Source organism: Miscanthus floridulus, chromosome 10 (assembly GCF_019320115.1).
Source record: "Miscanthus floridulus cultivar M001 chromosome 10, ASM1932011v1, whole genome shotgun sequence".
Classification (NCBI taxonomy): domain Eukaryota; kingdom Viridiplantae; phylum Streptophyta; class Magnoliopsida; order Poales; family Poaceae; genus Miscanthus; species Miscanthus floridulus.
Window position 1 is genome coordinate 77,893,283 of NC_089589.1, and position 19,697 is coordinate 77,912,979.

At 43.7% G+C, this 19,697-nt stretch overlaps 1 protein-coding gene and 1 non-coding gene across 2 annotated transcripts; both read left to right on the forward strand.

The window, feature by feature from the left end:
- The first annotated feature begins 2,197 nt into the window (after window positions 1–2,197).
- Window positions 2,198–2,306, forward strand: LOC136490441 (small nucleolar RNA Z279/snoR105/snoR108). Its single transcript, XR_010767725.1, has one exon. It is a non-coding gene; the product is annotated as a small nucleolar RNA Z279/snoR105/snoR108 (small nucleolar RNA).
- Window positions 2,307–8,328: 6,022 nt separating this feature from the next.
- LOC136488905 (cysteine-rich receptor-like protein kinase 43) lies at window positions 8,329–9,691 on the forward strand. Its single transcript, XM_066485677.1, has 4 exons — window positions 8,329–8,486; window positions 8,575–8,725; window positions 8,828–9,019; window positions 9,479–9,691. Exons 1-4 carry the CDS (start codon window positions 8,329–8,331, stop codon window positions 9,689–9,691), a joined length of 714 nt encoding a protein of 237 aa, XP_066341774.1.
- Window positions 9,692–19,697: the final 10,006 nt, after the last annotated feature.

Here is a 19,697-nt window from a genome sequence, read left to right on the forward strand (position 1 = left end):
CCCTTTTCGAACAAACTCATACTCTGCTTCATATTTTGAACTTATCTCAATTTTACATTTACATGAAAAGTCAGGCCAAGAAAGGAAAGGTAGGTAGGCCTGCTAGTTCTACCAAAGGTGATGCGGCTCCTAGTCCATCCAAAAGGCAGAAGGTAAATGTGCAAGAAAATTCAATGAATAATAGTCCTAGACCTGTGCAAGAACTAGAAGGCACAAGAGAAATTAGCACTAGTCCTAGGCCTATTACAAGAAGGTGAATTTCTATAAACTGAACATTGACTTGGAACTTGGAACACTATCTATTTTTTAGGCTAAACATTTGTCTCATTTTTAGCCAAATGCAGTTAACAATGGTGGAATTTGGAGGCACTAATCAGATCACTGCAAGCCCTAGAGCAGTAACCAAAAGGTAAAATGATTCACTATGTTTAACATGTTTGTGCTTATCTTACTTCATATACTGAACCAATTTATTTTCCTATGGTATTTAGTCAAACTAGAGAAGGGGCAAGTTATACTATGGCCACTCCAAGGAAGATGCTAGGTCTCAAGAAAAAACTCACTCTAAAGAAGGGAAAGAAGATCGATGTTTGAATATTCCTAGAACATCGTTTGGAGACTTTTGTATTGTTCTAGATTCCTAGCCATCAGGATGTTTCTTTTGTCTATGTGAACCTGTAATCTTAAATTGGCCGGATGATTCTATTGTCTCTATGTGAACCTGTACTCTCTAAATTACCTACATGGTTGTACTGTCGACTTGAACCTATTTACTAAATTGTATGACTGGTTCTATTGTGTAAGCTGAAATTTGATTATAATTTATACGTTGTTTATGTTGATTTTGACAACATATGTTAGATCTATGTAGAATTTAAGTTCTGGGGACTATAGGAACCGTTGGGTGGGCCGGCAGGGAAGATGTCGGGGCGAAAAGTGCGCGAACCGAGGGAAGCGATGTCCCGGGCGAGCGTCCAGACCACCAGAAAAGAGGGGAGGGTAGTATCATCATTTCTCGTGGCCTAAACAGTGTAAAGAGTCAGTTGAAAATAAGAAATGAGACAAATCCTTCGTAATCCCTCGGATTGAAACAATTCGCGTGCGCAGGGTTAAATATTGAAGGCCTTATGAAGATGTCAAATACCGAGAGGCTTACGAATTCAGGGTTAAATATTGAAATTTCTCGCAAAGGGTGAGGCATTGGAGGCCGGCCATGGCCGGAGGAGAGAACAAAAAGGTCAGCAGCTAGCTGCAGCCTCTCGCAGGCTTGCAACAGAGATATATATATTTTCACAATCCCTCCTTGGTCGATTCTGAACTCCCAAATCTTAGAAGAGAAGGGACTATTTGAGCTACAGAACAACATCTCATCAGATTGTTTGTGCCTGATCGCTGATGCTTAATGATAGCAGTTGAACGGCCACAATTCTAGGGAACCGGTTCGATTACTTAAGCCTACGAACATTCGCCACTATTTGCCAGAATTCCAGGGCCTCCGCAGCCCTCGGAAATCTCGAACACCCGACGGCCTGTTCGTTTGGCTGGTTCGTATCGTTGCTGGTTCGTGAAGAAGTATTGCTGACTGGTTTGTGTGAGAGAAATATACTGTTCTGGCTAAAAATTTACGATCGTTTACAATTCCATACCATACCACAGCGTCTCTATGTAGCATCTCGTGGAACACCCTGACAACATCATCCAGCGGTCATCCAGCCTTGGCGTACATGTCGAACAGCGCCGACGAAACCACAACCCGATCCGGACGGCGAAGCCGTGCAGCGCGGCACTACGGAGCGTTCCCTGGACCTCGGCGCACCGGCGGTGGGCGAAACCGTGCCTGCGCCTGGAGTTGCGCCGCGGTGGAGAGCGACCCCGCCGCAGCCCGCATCGCACCGGCGGTGGGCGGCGGCATTTGGACGCGACCGACGTTGCAGTTGGCTCATTGGCTGGGGTTGTTCGGCGAGGTGAGCGGCGAGCCGAGTCGTGTCAAACACTTAGTGGGCCCGGCCCAGCTGGATCGGAAGAAATTTAAGGCTTTGAAGCCCAATCAGCGGCTGATCGCCTGCTGTAACCAAGGGATGAAGGGAAGTCGTTTTAGTCCCACGTCGGCGGCGAAGCAGAGGCGGGCGAGCAGGGCAGCGGGATAAAGCAGTGAGCGGGTGCGCCGTTCTAAAGCATGATCCTTCTGGCAGTTAAAGGGAAATGATGGGTGGTAAAAGCTCGCGTTTTTTATTGCGAGAGGGGTGCCTGCCCCAAATAAGCCTGTTACGACAACAGGGCACTCACACTGTTTACCATCTGATGACACCGAAGCCAAAGCAATTTAAATTTAAATATCTAAATAAAACATCAATATTTAATTCGATATTATTATGTTTAGATGGAAAAAATTCTGATCTCCCTTAACTATTACTATTATATGATATGATAGGTCAACTAAAAGTTATAGAAATATTAAAAAAAAAACAGTTACTTCTGCGGTAGTTTACTGAGGTTAAGATAAAATATTGTATAAATACTTTTTCAATAAGAATATTCAAATGTTTTTGAATAAATATGTATTAAAAATATTACAAATGAAATTCAGCATTAAAAGAATTTTACTCAAAAGTATGAACGGAGGATCCAGGATGCAGACCAAGACACAGCGTGAATCACTGTGAAGTGTTGCAAAAAAAAAAAGTTTGTTAGTAGCAATGTCTTGCTTAACCATCGAGCCTTTAATCATTGTGAACCCACCGTGCAAATTCGCCATACAAGTTGGAAAAAAAAGTCTTCTCAGTATCAATGTCTTGCTTAACTATCAAGACATGCACAAGATATTCGAAATAAAAAATGGAGTAAATTTTACTGATGGTCCTCAAACTTAAGCTAAGTTCTTATGTAGATCCCGGTATTTTCAAATTGCAAATTCAACTTCCTGAACTTGTCTCAAGTTCTCATTCAAGTCTCGGTACTTTTTAATTGCACATTCAACTCCCTAAACTTGTTTCAAGTTTCCATGTCGTTCTTTTACTTTTGAAATACACACTCAGCTTGCTAAACTTGTATTATTGTAGTATCCTGGGCCACCCCCTTCTCCCACACACTGTGTTGCATGTGCCCACCACGCTCGTGTAGCCACACCACGCTGCACCACTTTCGTCTGCCCACGATGGTGTAGCTTCGACCCTTTAGAGTGACCAGGATGGAACCCCATAGTTCCCACGCTTTGAGGCACAAACTTCTATTGGTATGCTCGTATGTCTTGCTACCTAGAAGTTATTAATCTGGGTGTATTTAGATTAACAAAGGACAAGATGGAGCACCTAAATTATCATGAAAACCCACCACTAGCGATGAGAAAGAAATTCATCTCAATATAATAGCTAGAAATTGCATTTTTTAGCATTGACGTGTTCAATCAAGTTTACAGGCTCACTAAAGGTAATGAAATTAGGTAAAAGTTGCAAGAGCCTCATGACAGTTCTAGCAACGTCCGTGAGAAAAAAACATTGCTTGTCAAACAAACCTATGATTCTTTTAGCTTGTCACGCTAGTTAGCATGTGAATCATCACTTGAGGACTTGCCATAACGTCAACGTAGGTTGTCGGCATGTAACCAAACCACGGGAATAAATCATTGTGTTGATCACTTGTCCTTGTTGGTTTGCTACTACTCTCACATATATTCAGCGTGGTGGCTGCATCCTGCGGAATTGAGATGCGTTTTTCTAAGATAACTTATGATGTCTCTAATCACGTCACAAAATTTGATCTTATACGTGGACAAACAAAAATAAATCCTGTTAAGGGGGTAAACTAACCTAACATAAATAGTTAAAGGCAAATGTTAGTTTAGATGTTATTCGGACATATGCTAAACTTGGGAGAGTAATTTGGATTTTTTACAAAATTAAATACCAGAAACTAACCATGGCCCAAAGCTCCAACGGCCCAACATAAAAAACTTGTTGCCACAAGTCTTCTCTCCCCAACTCTCTCTACTCGACTACTCCCAAAATCTCCACGCCGCCGGCCACCGCAACTTCAGCTGCCGCTCCCGTAAGGGCCTGCTCCCCCAGCAGTTCTCTCCCGCATTCCTCCCCTGCGGGCTGTTAGGTGTTGGTTGTGGCACTGCCAATGTGCCATGCCGGTCATGGAGTACCGAGTACGAGATCCAAAAGCAACCACTACGCCGGCGAGTCACGAGTCCACGCATAGATAGGAGGCTAGCCGGTCTCTAGTTAACCACGCTCTCGACACACAGCCATACCCATACAGGGGCCAGGGCAAGCAAGGAGCAAGCCGCGCGCGTCGTCTCCAGTCTCCAGTCTCCGGCGCCGGAGGCCATCCCTTCTTCGTTCTTCCAGCCATACGGTACATAGTACTGCTTCCCTTAACAACAGCTTTATAGTTATAGCCACGTCACATAAAGCTTGTGCTACTTCTCTCCTCGCACAACCGTTTGTTGACCGAGACCAACTTGGAGCAATATCATTTCATCGTAGTCCATTTTCAATTCGGATTTTGTTGAACGGCAGAAGCTAAGTAAGCCTTCTTCCTCTTGCAGTGTTTCTTGTACCTCTTGGCTCATTACCTAGCAAATCCCATAATTTCACTCGCACTAAAGCACCCTGAAAGAAGAAAATTGTATATTCAAAAGCATGAAGCCAATGCTAAAATTAGAAATATCATCTAGATATCAAAATCGTAATGTTTAATGTATCTTAGTCTAACTGCGTAACTTGTCTATTTTGTCATTACTAATCAATAATTATGTACACTGCAGAAAACAATCATATGCGAAAAGAAATAATTATGTACACTGCAGAAACTTTTCGCAATGAACGATCGACCGTCGGTAGAGTGCTAGAGAAAGCAGTTTCATTTCTGAGGATCGTTATCTAGCACAGCAAACTATAAGGTCATTAGGATCGAGTATTATTGGAAGCATGTTTCCCAAAATGATAGCTAACAAAAGCTAAGAAGAAATTTTGTAAGTAAAATGCATCTAGCATTGTATGTTGGTTCCTCTCCCTTTTAGTAGCTCAACTTCAGATATTTGAAAGCTGGTAAACATAAAAACAGTGCAAGTTTATATTTTCCAGAACAAGAAAATACCTTGATGTACTGGTGGCTGTAACATTTTTCATGATCTGTGAAATGCATGGGAATAGTTTTGTCAAACTTATTAGAATCTAGATTACTGATAAAAGGATAACAAATAGGCCGAGTGCTAAATGGAGTGATAAAAGGCACAAATCCGATGCCTATGCTTTGCCCCTTGAAGTAGAGAAGGGTGGGCCGATCTTTATTCTCTGATAGTAGTGTGCCATGCTAACGCTACGGTAAAATAGAAAACAAGATAAAATTTGCAACAAAAAAAAAACAAAAAATCAGATTCATTAATAGTGATGTCAATGCCAAGTATTTTGTCCTTATCCTTCTCAGAACCAATCCAGTGTAGAAACAATGAAAACTAAAGAAAAAGACTTGCATGAAAGATCAAACAGTTTCCTTCAAATCACCTAGAAAATCATCGAAACTTAGATTTGCTACTGCAGACAGAAGTCACGCTCAAGCTTGAGGCATAGCCATTAGTATCTGCTTACTTCTAAACTTCAGTTATATAATTCAATCTTGAAAACTATAAATCTTGTTGAATTTAACAGGTACTTTATTGATAAGAATAATATAGCTATAAACACTCATAACAAGTCCATCCTTGGGTATAGCCCTATTGGCTTCACTTTATCTCATAAACAATACACATTTTCATTGTGTCACTGTCACATACTATATTAGAGTCACTGATACAGGAAAAGAAAGAACAAAGAAAATAGCCCAAAGCTATACCTTTGCACCATATTTTGCCTTCAATTCCAAGTTTCCACCAGTATGATCATATTGATGATGGGTGTTCAGTATATAAGTCAAGTTCTAGTTTCTCTTTTCCAATGCATTTATAATAGGCACAGCCTCACTTTTTATGCTGCTTGGACTTATATAACAATAGTTAATAATTAGAAGAAATATAATTAACCACTCTAGAGAAAAATTAATTGGTACATACACTCAAGTTTGCAAAAACTGTTATAATAAAGCTCTCATGTGTATTGCCATTGGGGTCAAGCTCTCCCGTGTCCAACAACAAGGTTCAGGTGCCCAAAATCAATATCATGGCATCATCACTAACCATACATGAAACCTAGGAATTTAACAATAGAGCATTTAGTCAGCTTCCAATTCCACGGTATGATGACAATGAAATTGCATTTGAGACAACAGTTATCCAATACCAGTACATGATCAGCACCAAATTAGCAGTGGGCAACACTAATACTCTAATCCAATAGCCACATCAATTTACAATCCACACTTCCTCACTTAGCCGGCTTGCATCATTATAAGCCTCCATAATGTACACATGAGTTTACACATGAGTTCACTGAAACTGCAAGAAAAAGTTTCATACGAACATGTTAGAGTTGCTTATTTCTGTCAGATAATTAAATACAAAAATGAGAAATATCCCATCCAAACCCCGTCTTATTCCCAACTACTGTTTGGTCATTGAACAAGTGAAGATTCGAAAGAAGCAGGTTGTTCGGAGTTGTGGAGTTCTCACCCCATCACTACTCTCCGCCGGCCGGACCTCTGACACTGTATCTCGTGATGGTGATGGGGTTCGTGGCAATTGCGGCTCCGACCGATGGAGGAGGGGGTGGCATACAGTGCTAGCTCAAGATTGGGCCACAGCGAGCGGTTGCTCACGTCCTCATCTGCACCTCCTCCTGCGTTGATGCCCTCGGCATCGAAGAATTCACAGAGAACTACTCACGCAACGGTGACTAACCACCAAATCCATCTCCATACCTCGGCCGACAACCTCCAGTGCCGGAGTAGAGCTGTAGCTCGTCCACGTCCATGCCTGGCACCGCCATCGCCGCGATCCATAGCTGTCCCGAGGGAATCCGCCACCACCGCGTCCGCCCAGCACGGATCCAGAGTCTCGAGGGCAGCTGCCTGTCGCCGACACCCACGCACGCAAGGCCGTCGGATGGGGAAGGGCACCGCAGCCGCCGTCGAGAGGGGATGGCGATCCGCAGGCGCCCTCGATCCACGACGTACGACTCCCTCCCTCCACTACCTCTCCTATTCTTCCTCCCGATCTCGTTGCGTGCGGCGCGGGGTGGGGAGTGCGACGGGGTGGGGCTGCGCGCAGTGCGGGCTGGGGCTACGCCGGCTCGAGCAGATCCCACGGAGAAGACCTAGCTGGTCGCGCGCATCTCCTTGGCCTGCCTCAAGTGCCGTCGAGGAGGAGGAGGGTGGGGGCTGTGCGTGCGCCGTAGTGTGGACCGGCACCAGGAGGCGAGGTCGGAGGACGGTCCTTGGTGAGGGTGGGGCGGAGGAGGCGGTGGGGTTCTGGGCGGTTCTTGTGCCGTCGGCCTAGGATTGAAATGATCGTGGATGGGGCGGCCAGGTTTTTGTTTCGGTGATGATGATTGGTTTCGATGGAGCGTTGAATGGCAGACACCGCGTTGAAGGGCGAGCAGGGTGCGGGGGTGAGAATGCGGGTGAGAAGCCTGGCATCCCACATCGAATTGTAGCCATCGTATTTGGTTAATGTGTTTGATTAACCCTTGATTTTAATGGTGCTGAATTCATGTGTGCATTTTTCTGGGTGCGCAATGGTTGGAGGCCTAGTATAATTTCGACTGGTCCATTATAGTAGAGATATGTCTAGCCAACAAAAATTGTGTAGTGTTTCGAAATGAAATGGTATTACTATATCAACGTGGACAATAACCATCTTCAGGATGTGGTAACATGAAACAAAACAAACCCAACCCCTACATGTCCTGCTTTACCAAATATATAAGGGGGTCAACTTGTACTAACTACTGACAACATACATTTGGTAGGGAGTCACTAAAAACGAAGAGGATGTTGCTGTGAAGAAGTTGAAGCCTTGTTATGCTGACCCAGACAACAAGCAGTTTCAAAATGAGTTCCATACCCTTGTGAAGCTTAACCATCAAAACATTGTAAAGGTTCTTGGGTATTGTTATGAAACAAAGAAAACCTTTTATCAAGTTAGATGGAAGTAAGGTTTTTGTTGATGAGATACATACGGCGCTCTGCTTTGAATACTTGCACAATGGGAGTCTACAAAAACATCTTTCTGGTACAGCTGCTCCATTTTCAGTATGCCTACAAAGAATATTGTCTTGTATATTGCATTTGATTATTATTTTTGTTTACTACTATAGATGAGTGTTGTGAACTTAAGCTTGACTGGCACATGCGGTTCAAAATAATCAAGGGGATTTGTGAGGGTCTTATATGCATAAGGATTTAGAAGAACCTATTTACCATTTTGACCTCAAACCTGACAACATATTGCTAGATAAGGATATGGTTTCAAAGACTGCAGATTTTGGTTTGTCCAAGATCTTTGGTCAAGACATAGCACGGACCACCCACAATCCTTATGGAACGCTGTAAGTCGAATACCTCTATTGAACTTATCTCTTTTATAACTTAACAAACTCGGTGCATTACAAATTCATTGCATGTGATGCAATGCAGTGGTTACCAGCCACCAGAATACATCCACGGAGGTGAAATTTCAGGAAAGTTTGACATATTCAGCTTGGGTGCTGTAATGATAAGGATAGTGTCAGGGCCCATGGGCTACCCTAAAAGTTCCGACATGCCTTCATATGAGTATATTGATCAAGTAAGAAATAATACATCTTAAGATCAGGACCATTTTTAATCTAATTATACGTCATATTTACATTGAAATAGTATCTATCTGCTTGACAATTTGATTTATCAGGTCCGAGAGATCTGGAGGAACAAGTTGCAGGAAACTTGCAGTAGTAGTGATTCCCTGCTTGAAGCATACTGCTGCCAAGTTGAGACATGCACTCAGATAGCATTGAAATGTATGGACAAAGAAAGTCAGAAAAGGCCTGACATAGTGAAGATCACTGAGAAGCTTAATGAGATTGAAATTGGGGCTGACAAGGTAATTAATATCATTTGTGAAGGCATATACTAGGTATCTAGGTCAGGGACACAGTCTTACTATATGTCCAATGATGTAATCAGTTCCCTTTGTTTTGTTCTTCTATCATATTAGTAATTTCTTCTCAAAAAGTGTTGATCACTACATAATTCAAGAGCCTAATACAATTTCTCGAGCCTCTAGAATGAGGGTTAAACCTAGTGCTGATTCCTCAATGTATCTAGTTATTTACCTAGCTATTCACTATTCACTGTCTAGTAGTTTTCAGTTGATGCCTTAGCATCCAACTAGTATCTGCTTTATGCAGTTAGATTATGCTGTAGTGGTTGAGGACCTTCTTGTATCCCAAGTTTGCTTTTGCCTATATAATTCAATGAAGTGGCCTATGGCCAAGCTGCCCTCTGGCAGGAACCAAATTCCCTACTTTTGAGTGTTACCTGGCTAACAATTGGTATCTAGAGCCTAGGTTTTGCTAGAGCTAGAGCCATGTCCACCTCCAGCGAACGTGCGCACCGCGCAGCCGTTGCCGCCAACGCCGGCAACGGAGCGGTGATCAACCCCATTGCTGGTGTGGCAGATCCAGATGCTGATCCATCCCAACGCTTGGCCGCTGCAGAGGCCACAGCCACACAGGCGATCAAGACAGCCAAGCAGGCAGCGGCAGTGGCCTAGGCCACAACAGCCACAGCCGCCGCACTGCACGTAGAAATGGGAGAGGCAGCCTAGAGGATCGTGGAGTCCTAACCGACGCCGCGTTCCATCACCGTCGTCGGAGCACCATTGTGGATGCGGAGGCCATCGTGGGTCTCCTACGGCCATCCAGACGGTGTATAAGGAGTCTGACATGGGTGCGCCATGGCCGATGCTCACGAAGACCAACTACCATGAGTGGAGCCTGCTGATGAAGGTCAAGATGTAGGCTCACCAGCTCTAGGAGGCTGTCGAGGGTGGCGTGGTGCCGTACCATGACGATCGGTGGGCGCTAGAGGCTATCATCTCCGTCATGCCTACAGAGATGGGAACTCCGCTCGCCGACAAGGCCACGACAAAGGAGGCATGGGACTTCATCGCCGTGGCATGCATCAGGGTTGATCGGGTCCACTGGGCGACGTTGCATCGGTTGCGTCGCGACTGGGAGAACCTCTTCTTTCGTGCTAGTGGGCAAGTTGAAGATTTTGCGCTCTGGCTTACCACCCTAATGCAACAGATGGCCTGCCATGGTGACGAGGACCTCATGGAGGTACGCGCGGTGCTGAAGAAAGTACTCCCAGCTAGTGATCGCGATAGAGACGCTCCTCGACTTCGAGGAGCTCACTATTGAGGAGGTCACTAGGAGGCTAAAGATGGTGGATGATCGTGATGAAGCACCTCCCACCGAGCCAATCACCATCGGTGGCAAGCTGATGTATACCAAGGAGCAGTGGCTCGCTCAGCAGAAGAAGAAGAAGAAAAAGGGAGGAGGAGAAGGCTCCAGCCCCACCAGCTCATCCAAGGAACGCCGCCGGCGTCCTCGCGGTGGCAAGAAGGGGAAGCCGAAGGGAGATCATGACGGCGACGGGCAAGGGGAGAAGGCGGCGGCGGCGTAGGGCGAATCATGACGACACCCTGCCTCAACTACTTTCACACCGATCACTGGGCAAAGGATTGCCCCCATCCTCGACGCGAGCATGGCGGAGCAGCGCACGTCGCAGAAGTAAAGGAGGATGATGCAGCTCTCTTCCTCACCCATGGCTTCCTAGAGCTAGATGTAGAGGTGAACGACAGGAAGGTGCAAGCTTCAGGCTTCTACTCCAAGACCGATGCCTCCCTCGACATCGAGGAGCCACAAGCCCGTGCTTTCCTCAACACTGGCTCCGCTGAGGACAAGCTCAACGGATGGTACCTCAACAGCGGCACCACCCACCCACATGACCGGCCGTCGCGAGCTCTTCTCCGACCTCGACACCTCTATTCATGGTTCAGTGAGATTTGGTGACACGTCAAGGGTGGAGATTCAAGGTGTGGGCTCGATCGTGTTTGAGGGCAAGACTGGCAAGCACCGCGTCTTACACAGCGTCTACTACATTCTCGGAGCTGTGCAACTCCATCATGAGCTTTGGCTAGCTCGATGAAGGTGGTCCAAGGTGGAGATCGACAAGGGCATGCTCAGAAATTGGGATCGGCGTCGGCGACTTCTCGTCGAGGTTTGCCATCCGGCCCAAGCCGCCTCTATGTCCTCCACCTCGAGAAGGCACGACCACTCTGCCTTGCTACAAGGAAGGATGATGAAGCCTGGTGTTGGCACTAGCGGTTTGGCCACCTCCACTTCGAGGTGCTTCACAAGCTTGGCAAGGAGGCCATGGTGCGTGGGATGCCGGTGATCAACCACGTCGAGTAGCCCTGCAACACCTGTGTCACAATGAAGTAGCGCTGGCACCCTTTCCCCGCGAAGCAGTGTACCATGCGCAGGAGCAGCTCGAGCTTGTTCATGGTGATCTCTGTGGACCCGTGATGTCGGCGACTCTAGGCGAGCGGTGCTGTTTCCTATTGCTGGTGGATGACACGTCCTACTTCATGTGGGCTGTCTTGCTACTGTCCAAGGATGCTACCACGGACGCCATCAAGCAGGTCTAGGCTATAGCAGAGAAGGAGAGCGGCCACAAACTTCGGGTGCTGTGCACTGACAATGGCAACAGTTCACTGTCGCAGAGTTTGCTGCCTACTGTGCCGATGAGGGCATCTAGCGCCACTTCTCAGCGCCCTACTCGCCTTAGTAGAATGATATGGTTGAACACTGGAATCAGACTTTGGTCGCTATGGCCTGGTCGCTGCTGAAGCAGAGGAGGATGCCAACCAAGTATTAGGGGGAGGCGGTGAAGATAGTAGTTCACCTGGTCAATCGCTCACTGACTCGAAGCTTGCTGGGCAAGACCACCTACGAGTCCTGGCACAGGCGCACGCCGGTGGTCTGCCACCTAAAGACCTTCGGCTGCGTCGCCTACACCTCGAGAAGCTCAACGATCATGGCAAGCCTGGCGTCTTCATCGGGTACGCGGAAGGAGCAAAGGCGTACCACATCCTGGACATGGTGACATAGTGCATGAAGGTTGCCCACAACGTCATCTTCAATGAGGGCTGTGGCTAGGACTGGTCCACACTAGACCCTAGCAGCTCGACATTGGTGGCGAGTGACTTCACCGTCGAGTACTGGTGGCCTAGAGGAGCAGGGGGAGCACAAAGTGCATCTCCGGTGGTGGCTAGAACTACATCACCAACGTCACCACCACTTGCGTCACACTCGCCGTCACCAAGTCCAGGGAGCCCGGAGGGACATCAGTAGCTGTGGCTACTCCTCCAGTACCATAGCCGGCTACACCACCACCACCTCAGGCGTCCTCTGCTTCCCCTGCTACCTCACCTACACCAGTGGTAGCTGCAGCGACTGGCGATCAAGTGGAGTATGCCACGCCGTTAGAGGATGATGAGGACTGTATTGACGCCTACTATGACGATGAGCCTCTATGCTACCACACGATGATGAACATCATCGGCGATCAATCTCTGCCTCCATCGCCGCAATGTCTCTTCGTCGAGCTGCACCTGACGCATGTCGGTGAGCCTACCAACTTCCCCGAGGCACAAGGTGATCCGGTATGGCGAGCGGCAATGGAGCAAGAGATCAAGTCCATGGAGCAGAATCGCACCTAGGAGCTGGCGCCACTGCCCAATGGCCATCGCCCCATCACCCTGAAGTGGGTGTTTGTTGACGGTCACTAACATCAATTATAAACCGCCAACGTAACCTGCATATGTACTTAATTTCATCACCAAACATAGGTATAGGGGTCTAAACTAATAAATTCTACGAGTTTTGGTGAATCTATGTTTTCAGTAGGGTTTATCTAGAAAACCATCAAGGAGGACCTATTCGTCAATAGAAATTATGGAATTTCGCTGTGTAAATAGAGTGGGAAGATTCTAGAAGACTCCAGGAGGTTCTCCACCGAAGCAGACCCCGAGGGGCTACCATGTGGGGCTAGCTGGCCCCACCTATAGGTCGGCCAATGGGTCCCACTAGTCAGCCTCCACTTCAAAAGTCGGTTCCACCGCCTCCTAGATTGCATCTACACCGTTCTTTCAAGTCGGTTTGATTCGATGGTCCAGAATTGATGCTTCGGCCTATATATACCAGCCCCTACACCCCTCCCTCAGCAGATCCCTAAAACTCTAATTCATATAATGAGGATCAGAGCCAGCTATCAAAAGAAGATTAGTCCTCCATAGGTTTTAGTCTTATGATTAGAAATAGTGAGATAGAGAGTGAGGGGAGAGTTTGGAGGAGGTGCCGGCCTGTCGGTACTCTCTCTACGGCTTGTACCTTAGCGGATCCAAGTTCTACTTGAGCTTGCCTTTGAGATTTCTCTGGTAATCAACTTCTAATTCGAGTAAGCATCTTGTTTATATTGTTCATCAGGATCACGACTCTTTTGAGTGCTTTATTCCTGTTCTAGAGGGAGTAGAGTATTAATCGTAAGTGTAAGTGTGGTGCTTAGATTTGGGTTAATCATGGATGCTCCCTGCATTCTGGAAGGTGGTAGATTGCGTGTGTAACATTAGTTCTATATAGCCTGTACTATATAGCTTCATTGATCCTTTGTAGTCCACCTCCCGTCTGTAGGCGCAAGTAGGACGCGGTTGTGAAGGAAAGCATCCTCTGCTGGTGTCTTTCCCTACTAATGTCCCTAGTTGAATAGTAAAAGACATAGCTTACCCAAGTTAGAACTAAAGAACCTTAGTTATCCTCTCTATGCTCCTGTTTATCCTAACCTTGTTGCTACCCTTAGTTAAGTTAGACCGTAGTTAGTCTCACACGTTTCTCTGTGGATATGATACCTGGAATACCTCTAGGTGAAAGCTACAGCGGTATCCGTGCACTTGTGGATTTATTTGTGTGCATTAATTTATACAACAAGCTTTCTGGCATCATTGCCGGGGAAACGGTTGCTGAATTAACTACAAGCCTAGCTTAACCTTTTATCTTTTATTCTTTCTTTTGTTTTAATTTTTTTTAGCATGGATTCCACTCCTATCTATCAATATGCTAAACCCACGAGCGCAAGTTTAAAGCCACCTGAATTCTCAGAGCCTATCATAACACCTGGTTATGAGCTGCGCCCGTGTTTAATAAAACTGATTTAGGATAAATCCTTCTCGGGAGAAGACAATGAAAACCCATACTCACACCTACAAGAGTTTGAATAGACCTATGTATGCTTGCATATTGTTGGCATGTCTGACAAGACCTTAAGTTGGAAGTTGTTTCTGTTCTCTATGATGGGTAGAGCTAAAACATGGTATAGTCAAACTGTAGGAAGTATGCAAGTAGATTAGGAAATGCTATGCTCTAAATTTTGTTTATGTTTCTTTCCCATCTCCAAAGTGGTTAGCCTTCGAATAGAGATTCTAAGTTTTAGACAACTAGAAGAAGAATCTCTTGGTACATCGTGGGATCATATTAACGAACTCATCATCACTGGCACGGACCTTGACATTCAAGACCCTATACTTCTTCAACATTTTTACATGGGTCTTAGCAAGGACTCCATGGAATCCATTGATGCAGCCTCTAAAGGAGCTTTCCTTCATTTGTCTACTAGTGAAGTAAGGGCTATGCTTGATAAAATTAGTGGAAGGATTCCATGCACTAGCATTCATAATGAACTCCCCAAGAAAGAGAAGAAATTATCTCCCGAACAAGAAGAGGAAATTTTGATAGCCAAATCACAACCACTTCAATTCCAAGATTTGGCTATCAATCCTGAACCACCAATACCCCAAAATCCCCTAAGAGAAGAAGGAATTCCACCTTTGTAAATCCCTGTTGAAATTAAGGATGACCTCTTTGGTGTTGATTTTGGGAGAACATTAAATTCTCATCTTCATAAGAGACCTTCGAGTGAATATAATTCAAATCTTCTCAAGAAGGGATCTCTAAGAAAGTGTCCTTATTCCCATATTAGATGTCTTATTGGGAAGAATTCAAGGATGGCATGTCAAGTGATGCCATAGAAGGAGAGCTGAGCCATCTAGAAGCCATTCCTATCCTCTCCCCTTCTATGCCCACATTAGATGTCTTATCTGAACCCATCTCTCAACCCATCCTTGACCCCGATGATCCCTCTTATGCTCTTTCTCCTAAGACTCATGATGACCCTAGAAATCCACTAAGACAACTAAAGCATAGGAGTCATGAAGGCCATAAGGAAGACCAAGAAGAGCAACAACAATGGCTGGAGGATATTAAGAACTTATGTGTCGTTGCCATTGAATGATGGACGAGGTCTTGGACAAGATCAACCCAAGAGTCACCAATCCAAGGGAAATCTTGGACAATAAAACGACCAATGAATGTCATAGGCATGGAATGATGGAGACAATGTTTCCACCTATAGACATTCATGAAGAAACACCCTTAGAGCTTGAAAAGGAAGATTACATCAACGAGCATGGAAGCTACTTCATAAACACCTCATCAAATCCATGCTCGTATGAGAAATTTCCTGAATCAATTAGTCTCTCCAACATTGCCACACACGAGATCTTCATCACCCTCGTATTCCCTATCCATAAAGACTTTAAAAGGGCGGTTGTAGATGCATATGTTTATCATAAATATTACAAATCTCATTGGCATAAATCTTGAGATAGGTACACAAAGGTTGGTGATGGAAGGGAAACTACTTCACCAATTAGAAGCGAAATTCGAAGGTTTCCCAAGGATGAGCTTCTGCCCTAAAACAAGCACTTTCAGGAGATATCATGAACTTTCACCTTTTGCTGTGATGCCTTTGTGAAGTGAGCATAGAAATATAATTGTGAAAATATTTTTTTGGGTATTTTTGTCACTAACCATTCTAGGTCTGAAGCAAAAAGAATAAGGGATGACAACGCAAGGTATGTCCAACCAATTATCATGCAACATTTAATCACATCTATCCAAACTTGTTTTTTTCTGCAAAATTCAAGCTAGGGGACAGACTTCCCTAAAAAAATCTCTTGCCATATTGCTAAATTATTTTGGTTGTCTCTACCTTTAAGACATGCTCAATTTGCTAAATAACAGGCGTCATCTCCGTTTGAGTAAATCTCTATAGTGCTTTTATGTTACCTTTGTCTACCATAGTAAGTTTGGTTTGAAAGTACTCGGCATACTTCCAAAGGTTTTTCAAATTAAGCGAGGTGCTTAGGTTAAAATGCCTTCCTTAATCAAATTTGACATGGAGTCCAGTTTGGTTGTTGAACTAAAAATTGCTTGAGCAGATACTGGATATTTTGTTGGACTAACCCCTGTAGAAATTCTCAATTCAATTTGGGTAAGTCACGAGATGAATTCAAATCGGAGATAAAGCAAGGCAGATGTTGAACTCCAATAACATGGCACAAAGAAGACACAACTCATTCATCATGGATGAAAGAATTGTAAGTATAAAAAATCATTCACTTTGTCTTTAGCTACAAGTTACCTTTGTCTTGAAGCCATGCTTGTATAGAACATGATAAACAAAAACTATGCTAAAATAATTCTAACACTATCTTTTTATTAGCATAGAGCGAATTACAAAATTCTAGACAAATAACCCATGTTTCAAAATTGTATTTTCCTTTAGGTATGTGTTGTACACTAATCCTTTGCAGGCATAAAACAATGAGTGAGGTGGAAGGTCTAACCAGGTGTCAAAAGATCGAAGAGTAGAAAGATGGCATGGCAAAAGGATGAGAAAGAAATGGTGCAATCTAGAAGACAAGAAGTTCATGAACAGCTCAAGATGCGAGGCTAGCCGAAAAAGGAAAACTTCAAGCAAATAGGAAGGACCATCACGAGTCATTTACTCTTTGTCACATGATGTCATCACGCTCCAATAACAAGGTTCTGGTAGATTCTGGTAGACACATAAATAAGAAACAAAATATGTTTGAGTTATAATTTACTTGATCAAACCTGACTAGCTTAACATGTCTTGTTCTTTAAGCTTGTTACTAGCACCATTTTCTTGATCTCATGGTCTTAACCAAATGAGCTCAAATATTGCACATGTTATCTCTGGAAGATGATAGTCATAATCATGTAAAGATTGATACGTTATGTAGAGATAGACAATTCTTCCATCGGTTAAGAAACTCAACCCTTTTGGCCTAATATACTTTATTGCAACATTCATACTCAATCTTAATCTTACCACCCATGTTATAATGGAACAAAGCACATAACATCAACTTCATCTTATTCAATGTGCCTAAGGTTAGAGAAGAATAAATAAAGTTTTGGTTCTATTGGTGTCTTCTCACCAACAGAGCCCATGCACTTGATCTCTACCTTATCTTATGAGCAGGACACACTTCAAGCAAAGTGCGGGGGAAGACAGTTGACTCTCTAATGTCTACAAGAGAAGGTTCTAAACCTATCAAACCAAAATCAAAACTCAAAACAAAGATGGGTTTGGCAGAAGAAGGTGACATCACCATTAGATGCATCATCACAAGAATCCTCGTCTTTAGAGCAAACCGTGATACTTGATCAATGAACTTCACAAGGAGAAGTCTGGTTTGAAGGACTTACAATACCGAACCCTCACCGAAAGAGCTAGCTTGGGGGAGAAGCATTCCCGTGTATCCAGGTAAGTATTCTTTCTCCTTTTGTTTTAGTTTTAGTTTCTTTTGAATACTTAAAAAATGATAAATGAAAAACAAAATAAAAATTTATCTTTGCATTTATAGTAGTAATGTGTGATCTAGTAAAATTGAAAGCAAAATAAAAGGTGTGTCTAGTTTTCTTTAATTTGTTTTTGAGAGCTGAATAAAATAAAGAAGACTCAGAAAAATCTCTTAATAGAAATGATGAATAGTTGTTCTATTGTAATTCTTTTCAAGTACCTAGTTTTTAGCCTTGAATTCTCTCGAGTTTTGGATAAAATTGTTTTGATATAAAGATTTACTCTGAACTTGAAACTCGTGGGTAGCATATGCTTGATCTAAGTCTAGGTAATTGACGGATATGATATGAGAAGGCCTGAGCTACTGTTTATTCTGTTCCAAGTGACACTAAAGTTCTAGAGATTTATTTTTTGAAAAACACAAAAAATATTACATGATGAGTTCCTGTATGACAAAGCTTGAATTCCCACCAAAACCATACATGTTATTTAGACTAGGAAAACTTTCACATATATGCTGCTTGCTTTTGCATAGATTTTTGTCAAGCTTTGTTGACCCTTATGCGAGGTTTGTCATGCTCATAAAATCAAGATCACGTACACACCACCCAAATATGCAATATTCCTACACTAAGGGTAGGCGTAGAAACATGCCTTCCATCTAGATCCACCCAAAAATGTTTTACTCCTACACTAGGAGTGAACAAAAACATGCTTGTTAGGTTTTTCATCCACCAAATAAATGCTCCAAAGTTCTTGTTGCTATCTCTCAAAAGCTTTGTTATAGAAAATAGGCATGAGCTATGCAAAAGTTATTCATAAAAAAAGAGAAAAGAAAAAAAAGAAGTTGAGAAAAAAATGGACAAGTGTCCGAGTATCTAAAACAATGGGTAATCAAATGCCCGCCTGAAAAAAGAGAAGTAAATAAGATAGCCCCTGCTCTCTAGTAAGTGTTTCTAAGTTTTAAAAGAGAGATAAGTTTTCAAGGAGCATAGTAGAATTAGGTTAGCCACCATATATCCACACACATGCATATCTTGATTTGATTGTATGACTCATCTCTCTTTGGATCCGAGGTTTGACTTTATAATATATGCATTGCAAGTATGCTCTAGCTTTCTCCCTACTTATGAACTCCACATAAGCTTTAGTGGTAGGAAGAGAAAAAGGCATAACATCTTTATTGTCTTAGCAAGGATTCACAAATACCACATATATTGAGAGACTTGAGAGTGTTATACAATAGAATCTCTGAGTTTTATTTTGAAAACTTATAAAAAAAACTCTGTAACAATGGTTGAACAAAGAACTTGAGACATAGTGACTTGATCGTTCTGTCTTTCATTTACTTAAGACCCAAGTGAAGGCTAAGAAGCCCAATGGTTGAAGGTAGTATGGGTAAGTTTGAAAGTCAGATCAGTTTATTCTAATCTAGAGGAGAATTCTTGATTGAACGCATGTGTACTTTTGAGGTGTGAAAGCATTGTAGCAACCCCTGATCCATTGCTGAGTTTAGCTTTGCTCATGGACTAACAAAGGTTAAGCTTGGGGGAGCTTGTTGATGGTCCCTAACATCAATTATAAACCATCAACATAACTTGCATATGTACTTAATTTCATCACCAAACATAGGTATAGGGGTCTAAACTAATAAATTCCATGAGTTTTGGTGAATCTGTGTTTTCAGCAGGGTTTATCCAGAAAACCATCAAGGGGACCTATTCGTCAAAGCAAATTATGGAATTCCACCACGTAAACAGCGTGTGAAGATTCTAGAAGACTCTAGGAGGCTCTCCACCGAAGCAGACCCCGAGGAGCTACCATGTGGGGCTGGTTGGCCGGCCTCTGGGTCCCACTAGTCAGCCTCCGCTTCGAAAATCGGTTCTCCACCACCTCCTAGATTGCATCTACGCTGTTCTTTCAAGTCGGTTTGATCCGAGGGTCCAGAATTGATGCTCCAGCCTATATATACTAGCCCCTACCCCCAT